A 23,622-nucleotide genomic window follows, 5' to 3' on the forward strand; every position below is an offset into this window, starting at 1 on the left:
TGATTAACACAATTTGTGGTTTTATATTTTAACTACTTTAATATATTTATTAATATATAGCCTATGTTAACCTTATTAACAACAATCCTACAATTCAATACAATTTCCATGAACTGAAAGAAAAAATGCAATAATTCAGGCAAAAGACAAAAGTCAAGAAAGGTTAGCTACAATTAAACGTCATATAAACAGACATGATGAGCAGATGAGGAACAATAGGATATTAGCTAACTAATTCCATTTGCAAATTTGCATAAAAATAAGAATCCTAAACATTTATGACTGAAATGTACCAAACAAAAATACATAGCTAAATAAACAGATTCAAATAGTTTTTAAACATGGTGTCACATTTTCAGATTCAATTGTCTCTGGATAGTTTACTACACATAGCATTCGACATTTGAAAGGTCTATAAAATGCAGAAAATACTATCATTACCTCATAAAGGAAAAGTAATCTAGCTAGCTCACTAGCTACAATTTCGTAAATTTATGCCGCTGCTTACTGGGTTATAAACCTAATATCTCCAATCGTTATATAAGCCCTGGTAGCTCGCCGTGATCGTATAGTGGTTAGTACTCTGCGTTGTGGCCGCAGCAACCCCGGTTCGAATCCGGGTCACGGCATTGCGAACACAATGTCACGGCAAAAGGGTAGATTTTTTTCTGGATTGTCTTGTTCTTTTTTTTTTTTTCAAAATGTTTTATAAGTTATCCTCGTTCAGTCATTGCTTGTCGAAGCAATTTTCCGAACACAGCAAACCTATGAGTTCGGCTGTAGTCATTCATATGAAATGTGTTATGTCCGCTAGGGGGTGGAAGAGTCCGCTATTCGATAATTGTTGTGCTGAGACTATTGTGCGAAAAGCCATCAATCAAATAAATCAATCAGATGTATTTATAAATCCCTTTTTACATCAGCATTCGTCACAAAGTGCTTACACAGAAAGATTTGTCAAAGACACCAGCCGCATAGACTGTTCTCTGTTACCGCACGGCAAGCGGTACCGCAGCGCCAAGTCTAGGTCCAAAAGACTCCTTAACAGCTTCTACCCCCAAGTCTTAAGACTGCTGAACAGTTAATTAAATAGCCACTCAGACTATTTGCACCCCCCCACTTTTTTTACGCTACTGCTACTCACTGTTTATTATCTAGTAATTTTACCCCTACCTACATGACCCCCCCCCCCCCCCCCACCTTTTTAAAACTTTAGTATATTTAGTCAATATTTGTTGAACTATTAATTGTATTAAATCCGTATTGTTGGTTAAGGGCTTTTGGGCTTGTAAGTAATACTTTCACGGTAAGGTCTACAACTGCTGTATTCGATGGATGTGACAAATACGATTTGATTTCAATTACGAGAAGACACCCTTGTCTATTATTTTGTCTTGTGTCTTAGGCTACTATCTGTAAACTCTAAAATATTTGGTATAAATCATGATTGCTCTGGCCACCTAGTCATACAATTGGGAAATAAATACGGATGAGGGATAGCTATCCCGGACGCAAGATGGTGGTATTATTCCTTTTAAGTCATTTGTCATAAACGACGCAGCCTAAAATGAATAATACCGCCATCTTGCGTCTGGTTGGGCTACCCCTCATTCGTTTGACTTTAGGCGCTAAACATTCATAAACATGGAATGCATGGGAGACTGAAAACACCACCTTTGGACCTCCTAGTGCCAATTGGTGGCTTAAGAAAATTAAAGGATGAAATATTCATTTTTGGTATCGCTTATTTAGGGCTTCTGCCCATTTTGTGGACATCGCTCTCGTTGGTTCTCATTGACGTCTGTCTATTCTAAGGGACCGCCCTCTAGCTCAGGTTGCAAGTGGTGAATGGTCACCCATCGTTCGGCCACGGTTTTGCTCCTGGATCTGGATGCGAGCGTCATTTCAATGATTCCACACTGTGGCCAGTGTCTGTGTTGTGTTAACTTCATGGGATAGACTATGCTGCGTCTTGGCAGTAGAATCTTTAGCTGCTGCTAGTCTGGTTGATCGAAAAATGTAGTCATTCTGTGCTGTGTTTAGTTTATTGTTCTGGTCCTAGACGCAGACCAGCAATTCTGTGAGAAGATGTTGAGCCGAATAATGAGTGGCAGCATCAGGAATCTGGATAGAGAATATGACTGCACCGTCAGACTCCTGGATGATACGGAATACACATGCACAATTCAGGTCAGTCACGTGCTCTATATTTTTCCAATAACTGTTTTCCCTCCGCAGAGCATATTGCAAGGCAAGTGCTGCAATTGTCTCCGTATAGAAAAGCACGCACAGTGTTTCAGGATGTTACTACCGCAAGGGTCCATACCTCCATTGAAGTTAACATTTAAAATGGTTCAGGTAAGGGATAAGGTTAGGCTTTAGAGTATGGATGTCCCAAGAATTCTGGATAGCACTGACCATTCAGAAAGTGCCCGCATCCCGCAGGACCCACGATAGGCATGATCTGAATCTATCGCTGTGTGAATAACTTGTTTTCTAACACATTTTTTTGCCGTAGCCTATGCAGGGATCATCAACGTGGGCCGATGTTCTCTTGCGCGTATGGTCGGGCCGCAGGAACATAATTAAAAATGATTGTGTAGACCGCAAATTGACCGCAAGAAGCCCAAACATAAATAATGTTAGACTAAAACATAATAATTTCAAACCTAGCTTATGTTTGTATACGATCACGTGTCTCTCTATTATGCGTGGGAATACTTGGGAACAGATTTCTTAAATAAAAATTACTCGGAGCTGAGCTCCTTGTGTTTTTCCACTCTATTATGGCCAACAATAATACAAATAATATTTGTATTTATTTTTTGCTCACAAAAATTTGGGGGCCAAATAAAACCACCCGCGGGAACTCTGGTCTATGCTGTCTGACTTGGTGCACCGAGAGCAGGGTTTCCCAAACTCAGTCCTGGGGCCTCCATGGGTGTACTTTAGTTTTTCCCCCTAGCACTACACAGCTGATTCAAATAATCTAAGCTTGATTATGAGTTCATTATTTGAATCAGCTGTGTAGTGCTAGGGGGAAAATGTGCACCCAGGGAGGCCTCAGGATGGAGTTTGGGAAACTCTGACATAGAGTATGTCCTATAGGTAACTGCACATCTGAAGTGGATTATGTGTATGATAATCCATCAGCCACATGACCTAATCTGCGTTTTTGTTGCTGACATAGGCTAAACATGGCAAAAAGGAAATGGTTTATAACAGACACATAATCTAGCCTACTAGTGGAATTGTTATTTTTCACTATCATGACAGCGCTGGAAGTAGGGGTTTGAAAAGTGATCAAAAGTTTTCAGGTTTTATATTTGAATCTGTCAACAGTTTTAAGAGTTCCATGTTATTATTACTCAGATAGGATTTTATTGTTGCTCAAGAGCAATTTGTTTACTGAAACTGTTATGAGCCTGTATATAGTTCACTACTATATGTAGACATATAATTATAATAAAACAAGTTGTGTTTTGTAGAAAGTAAAGTGAGATAAATTTCCCGTATAAATCAAAGTGAGATTGATTTCCTGTAAGGGAAGATAGGAAGGAGTAAGGTGTTTGTTTCTTTTGATTTTGTTTGCTGCTAGTCTTGCTTTGATGTATCCTTCATTTTATCTTCAGCCTGAAATAAAGGTAGGGGATAGGGTCGATCAGAACCAATTACAGTATGTTTGTGTGTGTATTCATCTGTGGATCATTGTTCCTCAGAAGTTAGTGGAGAGAGCTATCTCCTGGACTGAGGAAATCCCTAGAGGGCTCCTACTATTTTTAACACATTGAGACATTCAACAAATCTTGAAGAAGGAAAAATGAATCAGGTTTAGGGACACCTGTATGATGCAATTAAATGTTAAAGCTGCAGTCTTTGTTTCTGTTATTTTGCTGAAACATTTCCCTTTTGGTTGCATGCATCTCTGTTGGAGATATATTTCAAATAAAATTGTATTTGTCACATGCGCCGAATACAACAGGTGTAGACCTTACAGTGAAATGCTTACTTACAAGCCCTTAACAACAATGCAGTTTTAAGAAAAATACCTAAAAAATTTATAAATAAAAGTAACAAATACACAAACAAAAGACAAATTAAAGAGCACCTATAAAATAACAATAGCGAGGCTATATACAGGGGGTACCGGTACAGAGTCAATGTGTGGGGGCACTGGTTAGTCGAGGTAATTGAGGTAATATATCAATGTGGGTAGAGTTATTAAAGTGACTTATGCATAGATAATAACAGAGAGTAGCAGCAGTGTAAAATAGGGGGGTTGGGGCAATGCAAGTAGTCTGGGTAGCCATTTGATTAGATGTTCAGTAGTCTCATGGCTTTTAGGGTAGAAGCTGTTTTGAAGCCTCTTGGACCAAGACTTGGTGCTCCGGTACCGCTTGGCGTGCGGTAGCAGAGAGAACAGTCTATGACTAGGATGGCTGGAGTCATTGACAATTTTTAGGGCCTTCCTCTGACACCACCTGGTATAGAGTTCCTGGATGGCAGGAAGCCAGTGATGTACTGGGCCACACTTACTACCCCCTGTAGTGCCTTGCAGTAGGAGGCCTAGCAGTTGCCATACCAGGCAGTGATGCTCTCGATGGTGCAGCTGTAGAACCTTTTCCCTCTAGAGTTGATGATATGAGATAGAATCTCAGAGCTCCAGGAGAGTGAGAGTGATATCAGAAGGCCCATCTTGTAAACAGGCCATATTAACAGCCCTTGTATTCTTGCTAGTGCCTTGAGACTGAGCTGAAGTCATGGGGATGAGGAGTGATGAAGCAGAAAGTATCTGCCTATTCTCTGCTCTGGCAGTCTGGACTGGAGTAGTGGCTGGCTACTTCTTTTGTTCTCTCTCGACCTGACTGCAGTTCGGTGTCGTTACCGACTTCAGTGGGCAAATGCTCATCTTTGATGGCCACTCACGCTGGAGAAGTGTGTTCTTCACGGATTAATCTTGGTTTCAACCGTACCGGACAGATGGCAGACAGTGTGTATGGTGTCGTGTGGGTGAGAGGTTTGCTGATGTCAATGTTGTGAACAGAGTGCCCCATGGTGGAGGTGGTGTTATGGTATGGGTAGGCATAAGCTATGGGTAACGAACACAATTGCATTTTATTAATGCCAATTAAAATGCTAAGAAATACCGTGACGTTATCATTGTCGTGATCATTGTCGAGATCATGGCCCATTGTCGTGCCATTCATCTGCAGCCATCACCTCAATTCCTGGAAGCTGAAAATGTCCCAGGTCTTCCATGGCCTGCATACTCATCAAACATGTCACCCATTGATCAGGTTTGGGATGCTCTGGATTGACAGCGTGTTCCAGTTCTGGCCAATATCCAGCAACTTCAAACAAACATTGAAGAGGAGTGGGACAACATTCCACGGGCCACAATCAACAGCCTGATCAACTCTATGCGAAGGAGATGTGTCGCGCTGCATGAGGAAAATGTTGATCACACCAGATACTGACGTGTTTTCTGATCCAAGCCCCTACCTTTTTTTAAAGGTATCTGTGACCACAGATAGATGCATATCATGTGAAATCCATACATTAGGGCCTAATAAATATATTTCAATTGACTGGTTTCCTTAAATGAACTGTAACTCAGTAAAATCTTTGTAGCATGTTGTGTTTATATTTTTGTTCAGTGTACATGTTAACTGCCCAAAGTATTGGATGGCCTGCCAAAAATGTAAGAAAGATTTTTGTTTAATGCACTGCAGAATGTGTTGACCAAAAAGTCATGCAGTGAGGAATTACAATCTTCAGAGAATGTTTTTCAAATTTATCTGCAGATAGTTGTTGTCTAAAGCAGTAGTAATTGTGTGACAGTCAGGGAGACAAATAAACAGCTCTTTCACAGATGCGATTTGTTTCCTGACCTTCACCAAAAATAGCCGTTCAAAAAGAACTGGTGATGATGTGGCTAGGGCAGGGGTTCCCAAACCTTTTTGGCCCACGACCCTATTTTGATATCTGAAAATGATCCCAACCATGTGAAAAAAATGATGTAATTAACAGCCAATGTTGACTTTTTTATTTGGGGCTATTGCAGTCAATTGAAAAACATTCTAACAGTATTTCTGATTGTCTTCTTAACTCACCATCCACCATCACATACTTTTAATGTGGGGCTATGACAGTCAGTCGCAAATGACTTGACATAATGTATCTCACCACCATTAATGAGATGGGTGTGCTTGATGCATGTCGCGTCGGAACTTCTGAAAGTTAGGGAGCGTGGTCGACAGTGCCAATTCATCTCTGCTGTCACATCTCACCTGGATCGATATTTGGTTTTAATGCAGACGGGAGCACTGAATCCAGCTTCACACAGCTATGAGCTGGCAAAGGGTAGCATGAGTTTTATGGTGCTTTCAAGACAACTGGGAACTCTGAAAAATGCGAGGTCAAATCATAAGGTCAGGCAGTGATCTTCAGGTCAGAAAGTCGGAGCTCTAGAAAGAGGCCCGAGTTCACGAGTTGGAATTCCGAGTTGGATGACCATTCAAAACTATTTTTCCCAGTCGGAGCTAGTTTTATTCAGAGTTCCCCTATTGTCTTGAACGCACTGAAGTCGTAATTCCGAGATTTCCGAGTTCCCAGTTATTTTGAACGCCGCATTAATGCTCAGATGGAGACGGCAGGGTATTATTTGCTTTGAGTCAGAAACCAAAACACCTCCGGTGTGACCCGTGAATGCGTTGTCTGCATCATTCGGTCACATGACAGCTCGGTCAGCTGTTCCATTTCACTTACCGGCATGTCTTCTGAGCCAGAATCACAGTCAAATGGATTGAAAAGTAGGTCCCATAGTGCTATTCCAAGCATTGGAGGTGAGCAGTAATCACTTGTGTGGGACCCTTACTGATGCTGTTTCTGTTAGAAACATGCACAGCCGATGGAAGGGGGGGGCATGGTTTGCTTTTGGAAGACTCCAATACGAATTCTTTCCTCTGATCTGAATCCACTGATTCGGTTACTCATCTGTAGAATGTTTTTGTAGCCCTGCCTGCTTGGGTTCAGTTCATTCAGTTTACCATATGTCTGTTATATAGGCAAGGAGGCACATTTTCTTACACAGAAAGTCAACCAAGTCTTCTTTTCTTTTTACATCCATTGTGAATGACAACAGTTCCTCTCTCAATGCGAAAACTCTTTCCAACACTCCCCATCGATAACCACCAAGTGTGAAATAGAACATTGTCATGCTGTCATGGGCTCCCGAGTGGCGCAGTGGTCTAAGACAATGCATCCCAGTGCAAGAGGCATCACTGGAGTATCTGTGATTGGGAGTCCCATAGGGCGGCGCACAATTGGCCAGTGTCGTCCGGGGTAGGCTGTCATTGTAAGTAAGAATGTGTCTTGCCTAGTTAAATAAAGGTTAAATAAAAAAAAATGCTCTGATCCCATATCTTCACATATCTTTCTGAACAAGTGTGCACGCAGCAGATGTTGTTTACAACCTAAGTTACCTGCTGCAGTATATAGTTCTGTGTTCAGCTCTTCGTGTATCTGTGTCAGTTGCTCTCCGTGTATCATGCAATGTGTCCATATGGCAGAGGGAGACACATTCATAACGGATTCAAATGCAACGGTCAAGTGTGACCTTTTCACATCAAATCAAATCAAATGTATTTATATAGCCCTTCGTACATCAGCTGATATCTCAAAGTGCTGTACAGAAACCCAGCCTAAAACCCCAAACAGCAAGCAATGCAGGTGTAGAAGCACATGATCTAAGGACGCTCTCTGTTTGAATATTAGATGTGAAAACTTTAAATGTAGCTTTTTAAGGGTAACCACATTCCAAGGATTTTGAGATACAATGACGATATCATAATATGTATATTTTTGCATATATATATTTGTATTTTATCCTGAGACCACATTTTCATATCCACATGGGGTCGCGACCCCCAGTTTGGGAACCACTGGGCTAGGGAATAATACACCTGACTTGCCATGCCAGTGGAGGTCCAGAGAGCATGTTCCTCATTTAATTCTTCCTCTGCCCTTTCTCCCAGGCTGCTAGCCTGCCAAAGACACCCAGGATTCCAGGACACCTAGACTGGAATCAGGAAGCAGTGAAAGGCGTAACTAGGTCACCCTCTCTTTCTCTCTCTCTCTTTCTCTCTCTCTCTCGCTCTCTCTCACCCGCTCACTTCTTTCACCCGCTCACTTTTGCGCATATCCTATTCCCACTGTGTGTTGAGATTCCCCTGGGGACCTGTTTTCATTACACTCTGATCTCTTCCCTAAACTGTTTAACAAATTCAGAGTTGCCTCTGGAGCAGGATGGCCTCCTTCCTTTGACATCTACAATGCACAGGTGGGCCATTACAGCCTTCACTATCATCATCTTCAGAAAATACTGTGCCAAAACCAGGGAAGAGGAAGTCCTTAAAACATAGATGGGAAAAGTACTGTATCTGTCTTAATGCATGGCCTTAAGTTTTACTCCAATGAATTATGGATCTTTCCTCTATATTTGTGGGATGAGAAAGTGAGTGCTCAACATTATACATCCCTGTAGTTTGATTGAAGCCGCTGCCATCCCCCTATCCCCATAGTCTCAAAATCCCGACCCTAGGGTCTGGTTTCAATGACAGACTCTTTAGGCATAAAGGAACTACACTGCCCAGGGGCACAACTTTCACTGGGGACAGGGGGGACATATTTTTGTCCCCCCCAGTGTTATCATTGGAATGTTATACAAAATGGGGCAACGGTGTGCTTTAGGACCATGCAGACACCTCCGAACGTCGGGTAGGCTGTTTGGAGTGTTTATCTGACTGGGTGAATTAAAAAATATCCAAGCTGTATGTGAAAGTAAATTCAGAGTGAGGTTGGGTTTATGTAGGCTACATTGACATCTGATTTGCTCAACAACAGGCACTATCATTTCAGCGTGTAGCTAGGTATACTATCATTCATCCATGGTTGATTGGATCTTTGGAAGTCTCGACAAACCATTTCTGAATGTATCCATGGTAATACGGGGGCATTACCATGCTGAAACAGGAAAGAGCCTTCCCTAAACTGTTGCCCCAAAGTTGGAAGCACAGAATTGTCTACAATGTCATTGTATGCTGTAGCATTAATATTTCCCTTCCCTGGAACTAAGGGGCCTAGCCCGAACCATGAAAAACAACCCCAGACCATTATTCCTCCACCAAACTTTACAGTTAGCACTATGCATTCGCACAGGTAGCGTTCTCCTGGCATCCGCCAAATTCAGATTTGTCCGTCGGACTGCCAGATGGTGAAGGTTGAATCATCATTCCAGACAACGTTTCCACTGCTCCAGAGTCCAATTATGGCTGTCAGGCCATGGAGACCCATTTCATGAAGCTCCCAACGAACAGTTATTGTGCTGACGTTGCTTCCAGAGGTAGTTTGGAACTCGGTAGTGAGTGTTGCATACGAGGACAGACGATTTTTACGCGCCACACACTTCAGCACTCAGCGATCCCATTCTGTGAGCTTGTGTGGCCTACCACTTCACAGATGAGCCGTTGTTGCTCCTAGACATTTCCACTTTACAATAACTGCACTTACAGTTGACCGGGGTAGCTCTAGCAGGGCACAAATTTGATGACCTGACTTGTTGGAAAGGTGGCATCCTATGATGGTGCCATGTTTAAAGTCACCGAGCTCTTCAGTACAGGCCACTCTACTACCAATGTTTGTCTATGTCGATTTTATACACCTGTCAGCAATGGGTGTGGCTGAAATAGCCGAATCCACTAATTTGAAGGGGTGTCCACATACTTTTGTATATATAGTATACCATTTTACTATCAACATTGAAACAAGGTCAAATGAAATATGTCTAATCAATATGAAATTCAACATCATTTCAACGACCCCAATATACACTGAGTGTACAAAACATTAGGAACATAGACTGACCTAGTGAATCCAGGGGAAATCTGTGATCCCTTATTGATGTCACTTGTTAAATTCACTTCAATCAGTGTAGTTGAAGGGGCATTGGTGATGGCTGGGAATTTAAAGGCTCCTCACATCTCTAGGTCACAGTTGAATAGCAGACAAGCGAAGGCAGCCAGGCTGTAGTGATTTTGCATAAGAGAGAATTAGAAATGGAAGGTAAACAGCTGTATGTGTACTGTGTTTGTATGACACACAGACAGGCACAGTAATAATTACATAAATACACACACTCTTCAAGAGTGTTCTTCCAGAATTGTTCTCTGTTCAAGCAACCTCTCTTGATGAACACACAGTTGAACGGGTGTTGTTTCATTTTACATCCTGGAGCTGTCTAAATGGGAGTCCTTCTTTTTGTCCTGTATGATAGAGGTGAGAGTGAAAGTAGGCCATGTCTAGACCATGTGTTCCCTCGACCATCATCACAAGCTCTCTGACCTCTCATTGCATGTTTGTAAAGCCCCATTTTTTTTGCTGCTACATCAGTGGCCCAGTCTTCTCATTGTATTCAGCTACACTCTCCATCTTGTTACATTTGAGTGCAACGATGTGTGTTGAAGGTGGATTTCTAATTGCAAACCAATAGCTATCTCTGTCTATATGTGGTTGTTTTTATCCATAACACCTTGTATTGCTTTATTGGAGAGGTGTTGTGTCATAGTGTGCTGTTTGCTGGTAAAAATCAACACATCCCAGGAGAATAGTTGTCCAGATGGAGCTAGTCTCAGCGTTGAGGTAGGACTCACAACAGCACAGAACGAAGGCACTTGACTGAGCTGCGATAAAATCAAAGCAGTGTCTTCAGGTCTAAAGCAAGACTTGAACATTATTCTAATTTAGTCCTGTCCAATATATTATTTAAGATCATGAATGGGATTTCTTTGCTCAGGTTGTGTGTTCTGTTTGCTGTCCTTTTAAAAGTTTTGTCAAGCCCCTAGGTAAATCTGCATGGCAACACAAAAGCCTTGAGTGCATGTTGCATCGCTGCATCTACAGACTCTGTCCCTGCTTGACACTGGATGGGACTGCTGTACCAGCTGAGCACGTAAAGAACCAAGAAATGAAGGCTGGAAGCAGCAATTATTTTTTATAAAACACAGTGCTGGTGTGCCTTTTCCTTAGTAAGTTGCAGCTTCTTGGCTGACGATGGTGTAAATGCCAAGATGTGCAGTAGATTGTGTTGGATATGCAGCATACTGTATACATTCAACCAAATCCAGGGAGAATGTGCACGCTTAAAGCTACTCTGTGTTAAATGTGTGTGTGCATGAGTGTGGGGGTTCGAACCATCTAGCATTATTTGGCTTTCTCAGAAACTTTATTTCTCAAAGCTCAGGCTTTTCATAGAATAAAAATAGGATGTGCTTTCCACAGTTTCCCGTGCTTATCAGCCTCATCACTACTCAGGAGCTGCATTTAAGAAAGAAGATGCCATTTTCTGGTAAATGGCATAAAATAGCACTTTAAAGTCATATCAGAATACTACATTTTGTAGCCTACATAGAGAAGTTTTTACAGAAACTTTGCTCTTCATTTAGACACAGTTTTGAGTAAAGAGAACACGTGTGATATATTCAGTGCTTGAGTCTTTTGCACAGTCTCTCTAATTGCAGGAAGAAATGTGTAATTTCCAGGGAACCCAATGTGTTGTTTATTGTTAATCTGTGTTTTATTCATACATTTAAATGGTGATTTGATGAAGACCCAGATGGTTGTCAATGGTGCAGCACACCTTCCCACATCAATAGCTAATTATACAGTGTGCGTTAGTATATGTTTTGTATTTTTGTATCGCACTTACGTGAGCTTTCAGACCAGAATGTGTTTAAGAGCAACTATATTATCTCATTTAAACCAATGCAGTTTGCTTTGGAGTCTGAATCTGATAATGTGTTGGGAATAGTTTTTAAAGAATGTGAACTGCTGGAAATATTGAATAGAATTCCATGGAGGATAATTGAGATAGATACTCTCATTTTCAGGTCAGTGGATGTTTAAATTGGATCCTTTCAGAACTGCCATACAGATAATTAGATTCAGGGACACTAATTTAGGTTACTCCTTAGTATTTTATTCTGATATCTTTTCTCTCTTCAGCTCTTTGTGTTAAGTGTCCCAAGCAATGTCATGCTGAGATCTTATCAACATTAGTGACAGATCATTTTTGACCTTACAAATGTGGGATCTTTACTGTAGCTAGCACTGAACAATCCAATAAGCATGTGGTGAGACAATATTGGATGATTGGATGATTCCATGCAAAAACTGCCCTGTAAAGAGAAGCATTGGAGCACACCCTCCTCTCCCTAAAGAAAAGCAGGACTGAAATGTTTGGGGAAATGTTCACAAGAGGGTGCTGCACAGACTGTCCTAGGGTCTGTCTCCTTGGTGATACGGCAGGCAGGGGGACAGGAGGGGTTACATTTAAACATTCAGTTGTTGCTACGGTGACTTCTAACACTGCCAAAATGTGAGATCACTTTAGTCAGGATATCCCAAGGCAATGTAGAAGCCCCAACGATGGACAAACTGTAGCCACTCAAAGTGTAACAGATAAGATAAGGTTATTTAGTCCCTGAATGTTATTGGAGCATACTGGTGATGAGGTCACTATTCCCACTTACTACTACACCACAGTCCTGTCCAACTGTTCCCCTGACCCAGTTTTCCAGTTCCCCTCTCCCCCACAATGCTGTTCTCAACGTCAAAGACTCCTCTGTACTCCACTCTTTAGAAGCTTTTATGTATCTTACTGTGACACAGTTTTTATGGGCTTAGATGAAGAATATCTAATTATGATTGAAAATGTAATGGTTTCATCATTTTTCTCTGTTGTGCATTGTTTGTGCTTTGATGCTACATTGACCATGCAGTCTGCACGTGTGAATGGGGTTTGAGGCCATTGAATGGAATTCCTGGCTCTTCAAAAACTCAAGCTGTCACTGTCGCTGTTTCGATTGGCCAAAGATATTTTATGGCCAAGACAAAATTGATTGATTATCTAGTCTATAAAACAGCCCATACAATCTATGATGTGTCTGGTTCATGTGCACCTTTTTGTTTATTGTTGTGAGTGTTATGTTTCATATTTCCATATGAGCTTTTAGATAATGAATAATGGACTGCTACCTGACCTGCCATTTGCTAATTTGCTAATCATAATCCTGGATGCCTTTCATAACATTTCTCTCCTCCCAATCCTCTCTCAGGCCTCTCCCAGGCCTCTCCCAGACTTCTCCTCCCAGGCCTCTCTCTTCTCCCAAGCTTCTCTAAAGGTTTCTCCCAGGCCTCTCCCATGCCTCTTCTCCCATGCCTCTCCCATGCCCCTCCTCCCATGCATTTTGGTGGGTCAAAACAAATAATAATGTGATGCATGCCAGCAAAGCCACTACACAACACTAAACATTACATTAATTGCACTATAATGTTGACAAACGGTGCCCACAAACTGTTAGGGCCTACATAAAGCTGTCCCAACACCTTACCACTGCTACACCTGGCTATCAGCGGGGTCTTGTCTGGCAGCAAATTACTGGTTTAAAAAAAAAACATAGCTGATTTGGCTGACTTGCTTAAACAAATGTGGTTTCTACTGACAATTGAGATGTACAAACTATGGCATAAGGAGACGACGAGTGGATAAGAGGCTATCCGTAATTTCGATTAAGACATTAATGAGGAGGACGTAGACAATATAACTATTTGTTCAGCACCTTTGAAATCTACAGTATCAGAATTCAGAACATGTGCCGTTTTTACAGTATTTTCCCTGTACACCAAGTCAGAATCATATGATAAATAAAGGGGGCATATAAGCAGACAATGAAAGCTCTTACAATATTCAATGATGACATTTCTCTAAAACAGGCTATAGGCTAAATGTGCACCACCAAGTCAGAACAGTAGGCTAATTTATGAGGGGAAATGTGAAACAATTATTAGGGTGAGACACATGGGCTACTAACAGCTTACTACACAACATACACTTAGTATTACTTTCTTAGCTACAGTATACGTATCTCCCTGACATATTACATCATTTATGCAGCAGCATACAAGACATTTTTGGACTCACCTTGTTGTGCTTTGTCCACTTGAACAGGAAGGTGGCGTGGTGGTCCTTCGTGGCAGATTTTGTCATCAAACTTTGTCTTCAAAGTCTGGCATTCTCTGTATTTATGGTGCTTTCAAGACAACTGAGAACTCTGGTAGAATCAAGGTAGGATCATGATGTCAGGAATCTTCAGGTCGGAGCTCTAGATAGAGGCCCGAGTTCCCGACTTGGAATTCTGAGTTGGATGACTGTTAAAAACATATTTCCCAGTCGGAGCTATTTTTTTCTGAGTTCCCAGTTGTCTTGAACTCACTGAAGTCTGAGATTTCCCAGTTCCGAGTTTCCAGTTGTTTCAAATGCGGCAGAAGTCATGGTGGATTGACAGCTTGGCCCATGTTGAATGTTTATCCTTTTAACCCTTGTGTAGCCTTAACATTCTGTATACTCCCCTTGTCCTCAGGGTCAAAAATGACAGGCCGTCACTAAACCCCTAAAATAAAGAAGCTTAATTGAATTTTAAACCCCAAATCTATTTTGCACGAAGAAACAACCTGTCATTCATCACAAACCTGGTGAATATCTGGGTTTTCCCTGTTCACAATGCAGAAAAACTGCATTTAATCAGTGGACACCACTCGTTTTTATTACAACACACCTGTCACACTAAAGTAGAGGTTTATTATTATTTTTGCTAAAGGTACTGCATAGGTGTAAACATAATTTTTTTAGCAAGAGATAGCACTTGTATAGCCTAAGAAAGTAACTGTAAGTAGTTTTGAATGCATTTTATTGAAGGGAAAGAATAAGTCTAACTTTTTTGGCAACATAGTGATATATTCTTATATACTGTACAATGAGGAATTCAACTACAAAATAATAGTCTTCTCCCATTTGTTTAACCATTGGCCCCACACACAAGGTGTATAAACAATAACAATAAATAAGAATAAAATAAGATAATAGATACAAAACAAAAATGCGAAGAACATAAATCAATCAACTCTCATTAGCACATGTAGGACAGTATGCAAGTGTGTGTGGATGGACTTTGCAGATGTATTTCTCACATGTGCAGCACATAGTATTTGTTTTCCAGTCCTTCTTTGGGGGGCAGAATTGGCATCTCCTCCTCTTGCCTGCCCCAGCTGCGTCCTCAGGTGGATCCGGACAACATTCAGCCCCCTGAACAGCTTACACAAGCGCTGCAGAGGCTGCTGTACGGGGGAGGTGCTCCCTTCTTTGAATGTGTGGGGTTACAAGTGCCTTTCCCAGCTGCTCCAGGAACACCCTCCTCTTGTTCCACTTATCAGGCATCCAGGTAAGGTTGATCTTGTTCCATATCACGAAGGCATTGTATGAGGACACATCAATGATGTTATGGAAGATGACCAGGGGCCAGCGGGCAGTCATCATCCTGCAGCTGTAAGTTCCAATCATCTTGTCCAGGTTGTCCACGCCTCCTTTGTTGTGGTTGTAGTCCAGGAGGATGTCTGGCTTCCTCTCCTCACAATCACTGATCTCAGCCTGGAGGACCACATACTAGAGTGGTGGTGGGGAGTGAAGGCAAACTTTGATGAGAAGGCCTCTCTCCCCCTTGTTGTGAGGAATGCAGGGGGGAGCTCAGACTTGTTCTTTCTAACTGTGCCAACCATAGTGATCTTCCTCTTCAGGAGCTGCTGGCTGAGTTCATAAGAGGTGAAGAAATTGTCACACGTGATATTGTGCCCCCTCAGTCCATCTGTCACATCAAGCACAAGCCACATCCCCTGGTTCTTCTCCGGGCCTCCACTGGTCGGCTTCCCTGTGTGGACTTTCATCTTCCAAGTGTAGCTGGATTGTGCATCACAGGTCACCCATATCTTGATGCCATACTTTGCTGGCTTGCTGGGCATATACTGCTGGAGAGTACAGTGACCTTTTGACAAAAGAGATCAGTAATTAGTATCAGTGTCACAGAAAACAATCACGTAAATCAATTATATTGCAGCAATACTGGGCATGGACAACTGCATGTCTTGTGGGCCCTGGGGTCATCTTTATGACATTTTGTGCTGCCATCCTGCCCTGGTTGTCATGGTGACAAGGACCATGTTATTTAGCTGTTCTTTGACAAAAATGTCTCTCTTTCAGCTTGGGGGATTTCTTCTGATGCATCATGCTTTGGGTTGTATTCTTCCCCATCTTCTTCTTCAGATACCCCTTCTTCTAAATCATTGTGTTCTGGTTCCTCCTGGACATCTGAAAAAAATTTGATCTACGACCTGTTGGGCACTGAAACGTGCACTCATGGCTTCGGCAAAGAGAGAACTAGGCTGACTGTCATCTGCTGCACCTTTATAGCCTCTGACTGCATTCCCCATTAGTAAACAATGCTTTCAAGAAATGTTTATTTTGTCTGAAATTGTTTTCATTATGTCTGAAATTGTTTTTATTTTGCCTGTGAACTTGAGCTATGTGTGGGGTCGTGGAGGGAGATGCTGCACATACACAAGAAAGAAAGTTTTGTCTGAGTTCAATCAGTAGCACACAATCTCAATATATCATTGTGTGTGTGTGTGTCTTTGTGGTGTGTAAATTATTTTATAACCGCTAAACATAGTGGTGGGTCATTTTGTACCCTTAAGACAACACAAGGGTTAAGCTTAAACAGACCCTTAAACCCAGACTTGGACCACACACCCACACCACTGAATAGCAGGCTAGTGTTTGCTTTGCAATGCTTGCAGTCAGCCACTGATTCCTTCCAAACCACTCATTGTTGAATTTGTGATTTCCAACTTGTTGTGTAATGTTTATGCCCAATGGCCGATGAACATGATATGTTTTATCTACAGTTGAAGTCAGAAGTTTACATACACTTAGGTTGGAGTCATTAAAACTCGTTTTCAACCACTCCACAAATTTCTTGCTAACAAACTATAGTTTTGGCAAGTCGGTTATCTCACGATCATCGCAATGATGAGACCAAGGCGCAGCGTGAATAGAGTTCCACATATTGTTTATGAACTGAAACTCACTGAACAAAACAATAAACAACCAAACGAAACGTGACGCTACTGGTGTGCACACAGGCACCTAACTGTAGACAAGATCCCACACCAGAAAGTGGGAAAAAGGGCTGCCTAAATATGATCCCCAATCAATAAACAGCTTTCTCTGATTGGGAACCATATCAAGCCAACATAGACATACAAAACCCTAGACATACAAAAACCCTAGACAAACAAAAACCTAGACTACCCACCCTAGTCACACTCTGACCTAACCAAAATATAAGAAAACAGAGATATCTAAGGTCAGGGCGTGACAGGTTAGGACATCTACTTTTTTCAACAATTGTTTACAGACAGGTTATTTCACTTATAATTCACTGTATCACAATTCCAGTGGGTCAGAAGTTTACATACACTAAGTTGACTGTGCCTTTTAACAGCTTGGAAAATTCCAGAAAATGATGTCATGGCTTTAGCAGCCTCTGATAGGCCAATTGACATAATTTGTGTCAATTGGAGGTATACCTGTAGATGTATTTCAAGGCCTACCTTTAAACTCAGTGCCTCTTTGCTTGACATCATGGGAAATTCAAAAGAAATCAGCAAAGACCTCAGAAAATAATTGTAGACCTCCACAAGTCTGGTTCATCCTTGGGAGCAATTTCCAAATGCCTGAAGGTACCACGTTAATCTGTACAAACAATAGTATGCAAGTATAAACACCATGGGACCATGCAGCCGTCATACCGCTCAGGAAGGAGACACGTTCTGTCTCATGGGGATGAACGTACGTTGGTGCGAAAAGGGGAAATCAATCCCAGAACAACAGCAAAGGACCTTGTGAAGATGCTGGAGGAAACAGGTACAAAAGTATCTGTATCCACAGTACAACGAGTCCTATTTCGACATAACCTGAAAGGCCGATCAGCAAGGAAGAAGCCACTGCTCCAAAACCGCCATCAAAAAGCCAGACTACGGTTTGCAACTGCACATGAGGACAAAGATTGTACTTTTTGGAGAAATGTCCTCTGGTCTGATGAAACAAAAATAGAACTGTTTGGCCATAATGACCATCATTATGTTTCGAGGAAAAAGGAGGAGGCTTGCAAGCCGAATAACACTATCCCAACCGTGAAGCATGGGGGTAGCAGCATCATGTTGTGGGGGTGCTTTGCTGCAGGAGGGCCTGGTGCACTTCACAAAATAGATGGCATCATTGAGGTAGGACAATTATGTGGATATATTAAAGCAACATCTCAAGTCAGGAAGTTGCTGCTTGGTTGCAAATGGGTCTTCCAAATGGACAATGACCCCAAGCATACTTCCAAAGTTGTGGCAAAATGGCTTAAGGACAAAAAAGTCAAGGTATTGGAGTGGCCATCACAAAGTCCTGACCTCAATCCTATAGAAAATTAGTGGGCAGAACTGAAAAAGCATGTGCGAGCAAGGAGGCCTACAAACCTGACTCAGTTACACCAGATCTGTCAAGAGGAATGGGCCAAAATTCACCCAACTTGTTTTGGAAAACGTGCGGAAGGCTACCTGAAACATTTGACCCAAGTTATACATTTTAAAGGCAATGCTACCAAATACTAATTGATTGTATGAAAACTTCTGACCCACTGGGAATGTTATGAAAGAAATAAAAGCTGAAATAAATAATTCTCTCTGCTGTTATTCTGCCATTTCATATTCTTAAAATAAAGTGGTGATCCTAACTGACTTAAGACAGTGAATTGTTACTAGGTTTAAATGTCAGGAATTGTGAAAAACTGAGTTTAAATGTTTTTGGCTTAGGTGGATGTAAACTTCCGACTTCAACTGTATAATTTCTCTTCATCATTTCTCTTACGACAAGGATTGAAAAGGATTTGCCAGTAGATTGTCGACTTGAGTCATGATGATGACTGCTAGCTTGCTAGCTAAGATTTTGAATGTAAGATGTTGACATTATGTAATTCCTTTCTGTGGCCAATGACCTTGAGCCTTCTTGGATGGCCTCTTCTAATGTAACTCTATGGCAGCACCCAAGGGGCTTGAACTTTTGAGCTCTCCCTGTATATTTTGCGGTGACGTGATGCGGTATCCCCATGAGTGACAGAACACCGAGCCAATCACAGCGCAACTAGAGTACATTAACAACCCTTACGCTCCGTATTTTCAGCTAGCTGCCTCAACACCACAGAAAGCACTGAGCTGGACTGAAACACCTGCATTTTGGAGCTGCCTTACTCAAGAAAGCAACAAAAAAAATCACATTTTGTATGCAGCTTTATGAGCTCAGTATATATATTTTTACATTGTTTGAAAAATTATATGTGACACATATTAATGCCAAAATAACATGCAAAAGAGGAACAATAGAAATGATAATGTTGATGAGTCGCCACTGGTCATGTGTCAGCTAGTGATGAAGGAGCAGCCACTTATGCTGCCTATTAGGATATGCTGCCTATTAAAGATTCAAATGTTTGCTAGGCCTGAATGTTTTATGAGGAATTAACCCTGGAGTACATCGCCACTGTTTACCATCATCACGGCTCAGCTGTACTCTGATTGGCTAGCCTCCAAACCCTGGAAGGCTGCGTGGCTACCGCATTCAATGAATATATCACATGGGGTTCCAGTAGAGCAGCACACTGAAGGCAAATCATCCCAGCTCTCTTGATCCCTTTCATGTGTTTTACCTAGGATAGAAGCAACTTATCAGCATCACTGTCTGGTTCATAATGAAACCCTCTTTGATGCAGCTTCCAGGTTTTGGAGACATCCTTTTTTTATGGCTGTCTTTGGATGGGATTCCTAACTTCCTTAGGATTTATCACAGTTCTATAGACCTGATATTCCACTGACTGATATTGGGTTTCCGGAATTCAATAACAAGGGCTTAGTGTGGCGGACCAGCTGCTCAACTAGTCTGTCCCAAATTCACACACTCACAAAAATGACAACTGCCTCTATTTTCACAGCCAGGTTTGGTACCACTGTGGGTGAATGTTTATGTGCTTTTGGGCGGGTGGCTGAGCGTCTTCTCCCTAGTCCCCAGTGTCTCTTTGTGTGGGCTGGACAGACCGCAGACGAGCAGTCTGTCAGTGTATCAATAACTGTCTGCCATGTCCTCCTATTGTACTGTCTGGGCTGTGTCGAGTGAGAGAGAAATCTGAGAGGTGCCAGGGGTGATGCTCCAGCTTGGGATATGAATACTGAACCTCAACCTCCCTGGCTCTACACAGGCCAAATGAACATACCACTATGACCACTTTGATGACCTATGGAGATAAAGAGAGAATGGGATAGGACCATAGCAGGGCATATAGAGTAAAAGGAGAGAGCCTGCGGCAGGGCTAACAGATTGCACAGCTTGTTGGAGATGTTTATATGCTCCAGTGGCATCATAAATGACTTAACACGCTGCACTGGAAGCCTCTGAAGGGATTTTTTCAATTGAATCTTTATATAACTAGGCAAGTCAGTTAAGAACAAATTCTTATTTACAATGCCCCGCCAACCCCAGCCAAACCTGGATGACACTGGGCCAATTGTGCCTGCTGCCCTATGGGACTCACAATCACATCCGGTTGTGATACAGCCTGGAATTTAACCAGGGTTTGTAGTGATGCCTCTAGCACTGAGATGCAGTGGCCACTCAGAAGCCCAAAATGGGAGAGCCAGATCAGCCTCCACTCCTGGGGAGAAACCGTGTGTAAAAATTGGGGCTAATGATTATCTGCAATGAAAATAAACATACCTAGATTATTTTTATATATTATATATTATAGACTGCTACAATGGGATTAGGTTTCTTGTTATGATTTGACACATGGTTCAAACATAGTAAAATAGTATTTTTCTCATGATTTTTTTGTCTATTCACACACTGTATTATCCTACATGTGTGAACATTAGTGCTATACTGTATGCCTGTTAGTGTCCCTGAGTATGTCCTGGCAGAGGAATTAGTGCTGGTGAATGTGTGTTGTGGTGAATTAATGCTGGTGAATGGGTGCAGACTGTACCATAGTGTTGCACAGTATACTGAAACTTCGGACCTTGTTTGATACTAAAATACTTCCGGTACTTCTTCATTGCTAGCCTGCACTGGGAGTCTGGGCTACATCATGTTAGCTCCCCATTCATGCTGCACATAAGTGAAAAATCTTAAATAATGCAACACAGCATATAGAAATGTTGAAACTGTTAATTACTGTGCAAAAGCAATGTCCACACAGGCTAAAACATTTTACTATGGAAAAAGATACTGGTAGCTTCCAGCTTTCTAGGCTAACTTTTCTTGCTAGCTGGCAGCTAAAGCGAACCTCAGTTCACTGCCCTAGTACTTTGTTTGTGTTAATATGCTAACCAAAAATACTCTAATTTCAAAGTTGATAACCAACAAAAACGTTATTCATTCACTTAAAGCCTATTTATGCGTCTGGAAGCTCGTTACGGATGGTGTGCAATTGCGGCGCCTCCGGAGGCTTGTGGAGGCCAAATCAAGATCCATACCACATCGTCGTGCGCCTTCCAAATGTTGTAACAATGCGGAGGGCTCCGTATAGCTCCGCATTGACATGATTGGTTGACGGTAGATGAGGGTGGTAGATTAGAGGATTTGATTAGTTTATTAGTCATATGCACAGGGTCGAGCTCCAACAGTGCAGGTCAAAAAGAGAACTGAATGAAACAATACAAAGAATAATAATACATACATATTTACATCTGTAACAATGATAAATGTCCATTGGAGGGTGGGAGCAGGGTGAATGTCCATTTGGGGGGGGGGCTGTTCAGCAGCCTGATGGTCTGGGAGTTGAAGCTATTGGTCAGTCTGACAGTTTTTGCCAGGTGGCTGAGGTCCTTGATGATCTTCTTGGCCTTCCGGCGACACTTGGTGTTGTAGGTGTCCTGGAGGGCAGGCAGTGTGCATCCAATGGTGTGTTCGGCTGAGCGTACCACCCTCGATAGAGCCTTGCGGTCAGCGGTGGTGGAGTTGGAACTGTGTGAGTCAACGTAGTCGCGGGTATACAGGGAGTACAGGAAGGGACTGAGGGTGCACCCTTGTGGGGCCCCCGTGTTGAGGATCAGTGTGGAGGAGGTAATGTTGCCTACCTTCACTACCTAGAGACGGCCCGTCAGGAAGTCCAAGACCCAGTTGCATAGGGAGGAGTTCAGTCCCAGGGCCGTGATCTTTTTGGTGAGCTTAGAGGACACTATGGTATTGAAGGCTGAGCTGTAGTCAATGAACAGCATTCTGACGTAGGTATTCCTCTTGTCTAGATGGGATAAGACAGTGTGCAGTGCGATGGCGATTGCATTGTCTGTGGATATATTGGGGCAGTAAGCAAATTGAAGTGGGTCTAGGGTGTCAGGTAAGGTAGAGGTGATATGATACTTGAAGTTTTTGACCATCTCCACGGCGGCCTCGCTGATGAGGATGGGGGAATGCCTAGCCTGCTTCCTCCAGAAGTCCACAATCAGCACCTTTGAGGGAGAGGTACCTGGCACCATGCCTTCAGAGTGCCTACCTCCTCTCTGTAGGCCGTCTCGTTGTTGGTAATCAGGGCTACTACAGTTGTGTGGTCAACGAACTTGATGATGGAGTTGGAACAGGTAAGGTAAAAGTGATATGATACTTAACTAGCCTCTCAAAGCACTTCATGACAGAAGTGAGTTCTACGGGGCAATAGTCATTTAGTTCAGTTACCTTTGCTTTCTAGGGTACAGGAACAGTTGTGGACATCTTGAAACAAATGGGTACAGGAGACTGGGATAGGGAGAGATTGAATATGTCCGTAAACACTCCAGCCAGCTGGTCTGCACATACTCTGAGGATGCGGCAAGCAATGCTGTGGTAGCCTTGCGAGAGATTAACATGCTTAAATGGTTTACCTTGGCCATGGAGAACGAGAGCCCATAGTCCTTGGGAGCGGGCTGCGTCGGTGGCACTGTGTTATCCTCAAAGCAGGCGAAGAAGGTTTATAGCTTGTCTAGGAGCAAGACGTCGGTGTCCACGATGTAGCTGGTTTTCCCTTTGTAATCTGTGATTGTCTGTAGACCCTGCCAGATACGTCTTGTGTCTGAGCCATTGAATTGCGACTCCACTTTGTCTCTGTACTGACGTTTTGCCTGTTTGATTGCCTTACGGAGGGAATAACTACACTCTTTGTATTCTTCCATATTCGCAGTCACCTTGCCATGTTTAAATGCAGTGGTTCACGCTTTCAGTTTTGCGCGAATGCTGCAATCTATCCTCAGTTTCTGATTTGGGTAGGTTTTAATAGTCACTGTGGGAACAACATCCCCTATACACTTCCTGATGAACTCAGTCACTGTGTCCATGTAAGCATCAATGTTATTCTCTGAGGATACTCGGAACATATCCCAGTCCACGTGATCAAAACAATCTCGAAGCATGGATACCGATTGGTCAGACAAGTGTTGAAAAGACCTTAGCGTTGGTACTTCCTGTTTGAGTTTCAGCTTATAGGAAGAGAGGAGCAAAATGGAGTTGTGATCTGATTTGCCGAAGTGAGGGCGGGGGAGGGCCTTGTAGGCATCTCAAAAAGGCGTGTAGCAGTGATCTCGTGTTTTCCCTAAGCGAGTACTACAGTC

At 42.4% G+C, this 23,622-nt stretch overlaps 1 protein-coding gene and 1 non-coding gene across 2 annotated transcripts in view; both read left to right on the top strand.

Annotated features, from left to right (window-relative positions):
* Positions 1–557: 557 nt before the first annotated feature.
* Positions 558–629, top strand: trnah-gug (transfer RNA histidin (anticodon GUG)). The gene has a single exon. It is a non-coding gene; the product is annotated as a tRNA-His (tRNA).
* A 1,226-nt stretch (positions 630–1,855) lies between these two features.
* The window catches only part of frmd5a (FERM domain containing 5a), a 112,699-nt gene continuing 90,932 nt past the window's right edge, over positions 1,856–23,622 (top strand). Inside the window, exon 1 of the mRNA XM_020457078.2 lies at positions 1,856–2,190. Within this exon, the coding sequence (XP_020312667.1) occupies positions 2,089–2,190 (102 nt within the window). The 5' untranslated portion in view covers positions 1,856–2,088. The remainder of the gene's footprint in view (positions 2,191–23,622) is intronic.

This window comes from Oncorhynchus kisutch, linkage group LG22 (genome assembly GCF_002021735.2).
Source record: "Oncorhynchus kisutch isolate 150728-3 linkage group LG22, Okis_V2, whole genome shotgun sequence".
Taxonomy (NCBI): Eukaryota; Metazoa; Chordata; class Actinopteri; order Salmoniformes; family Salmonidae; genus Oncorhynchus; species Oncorhynchus kisutch.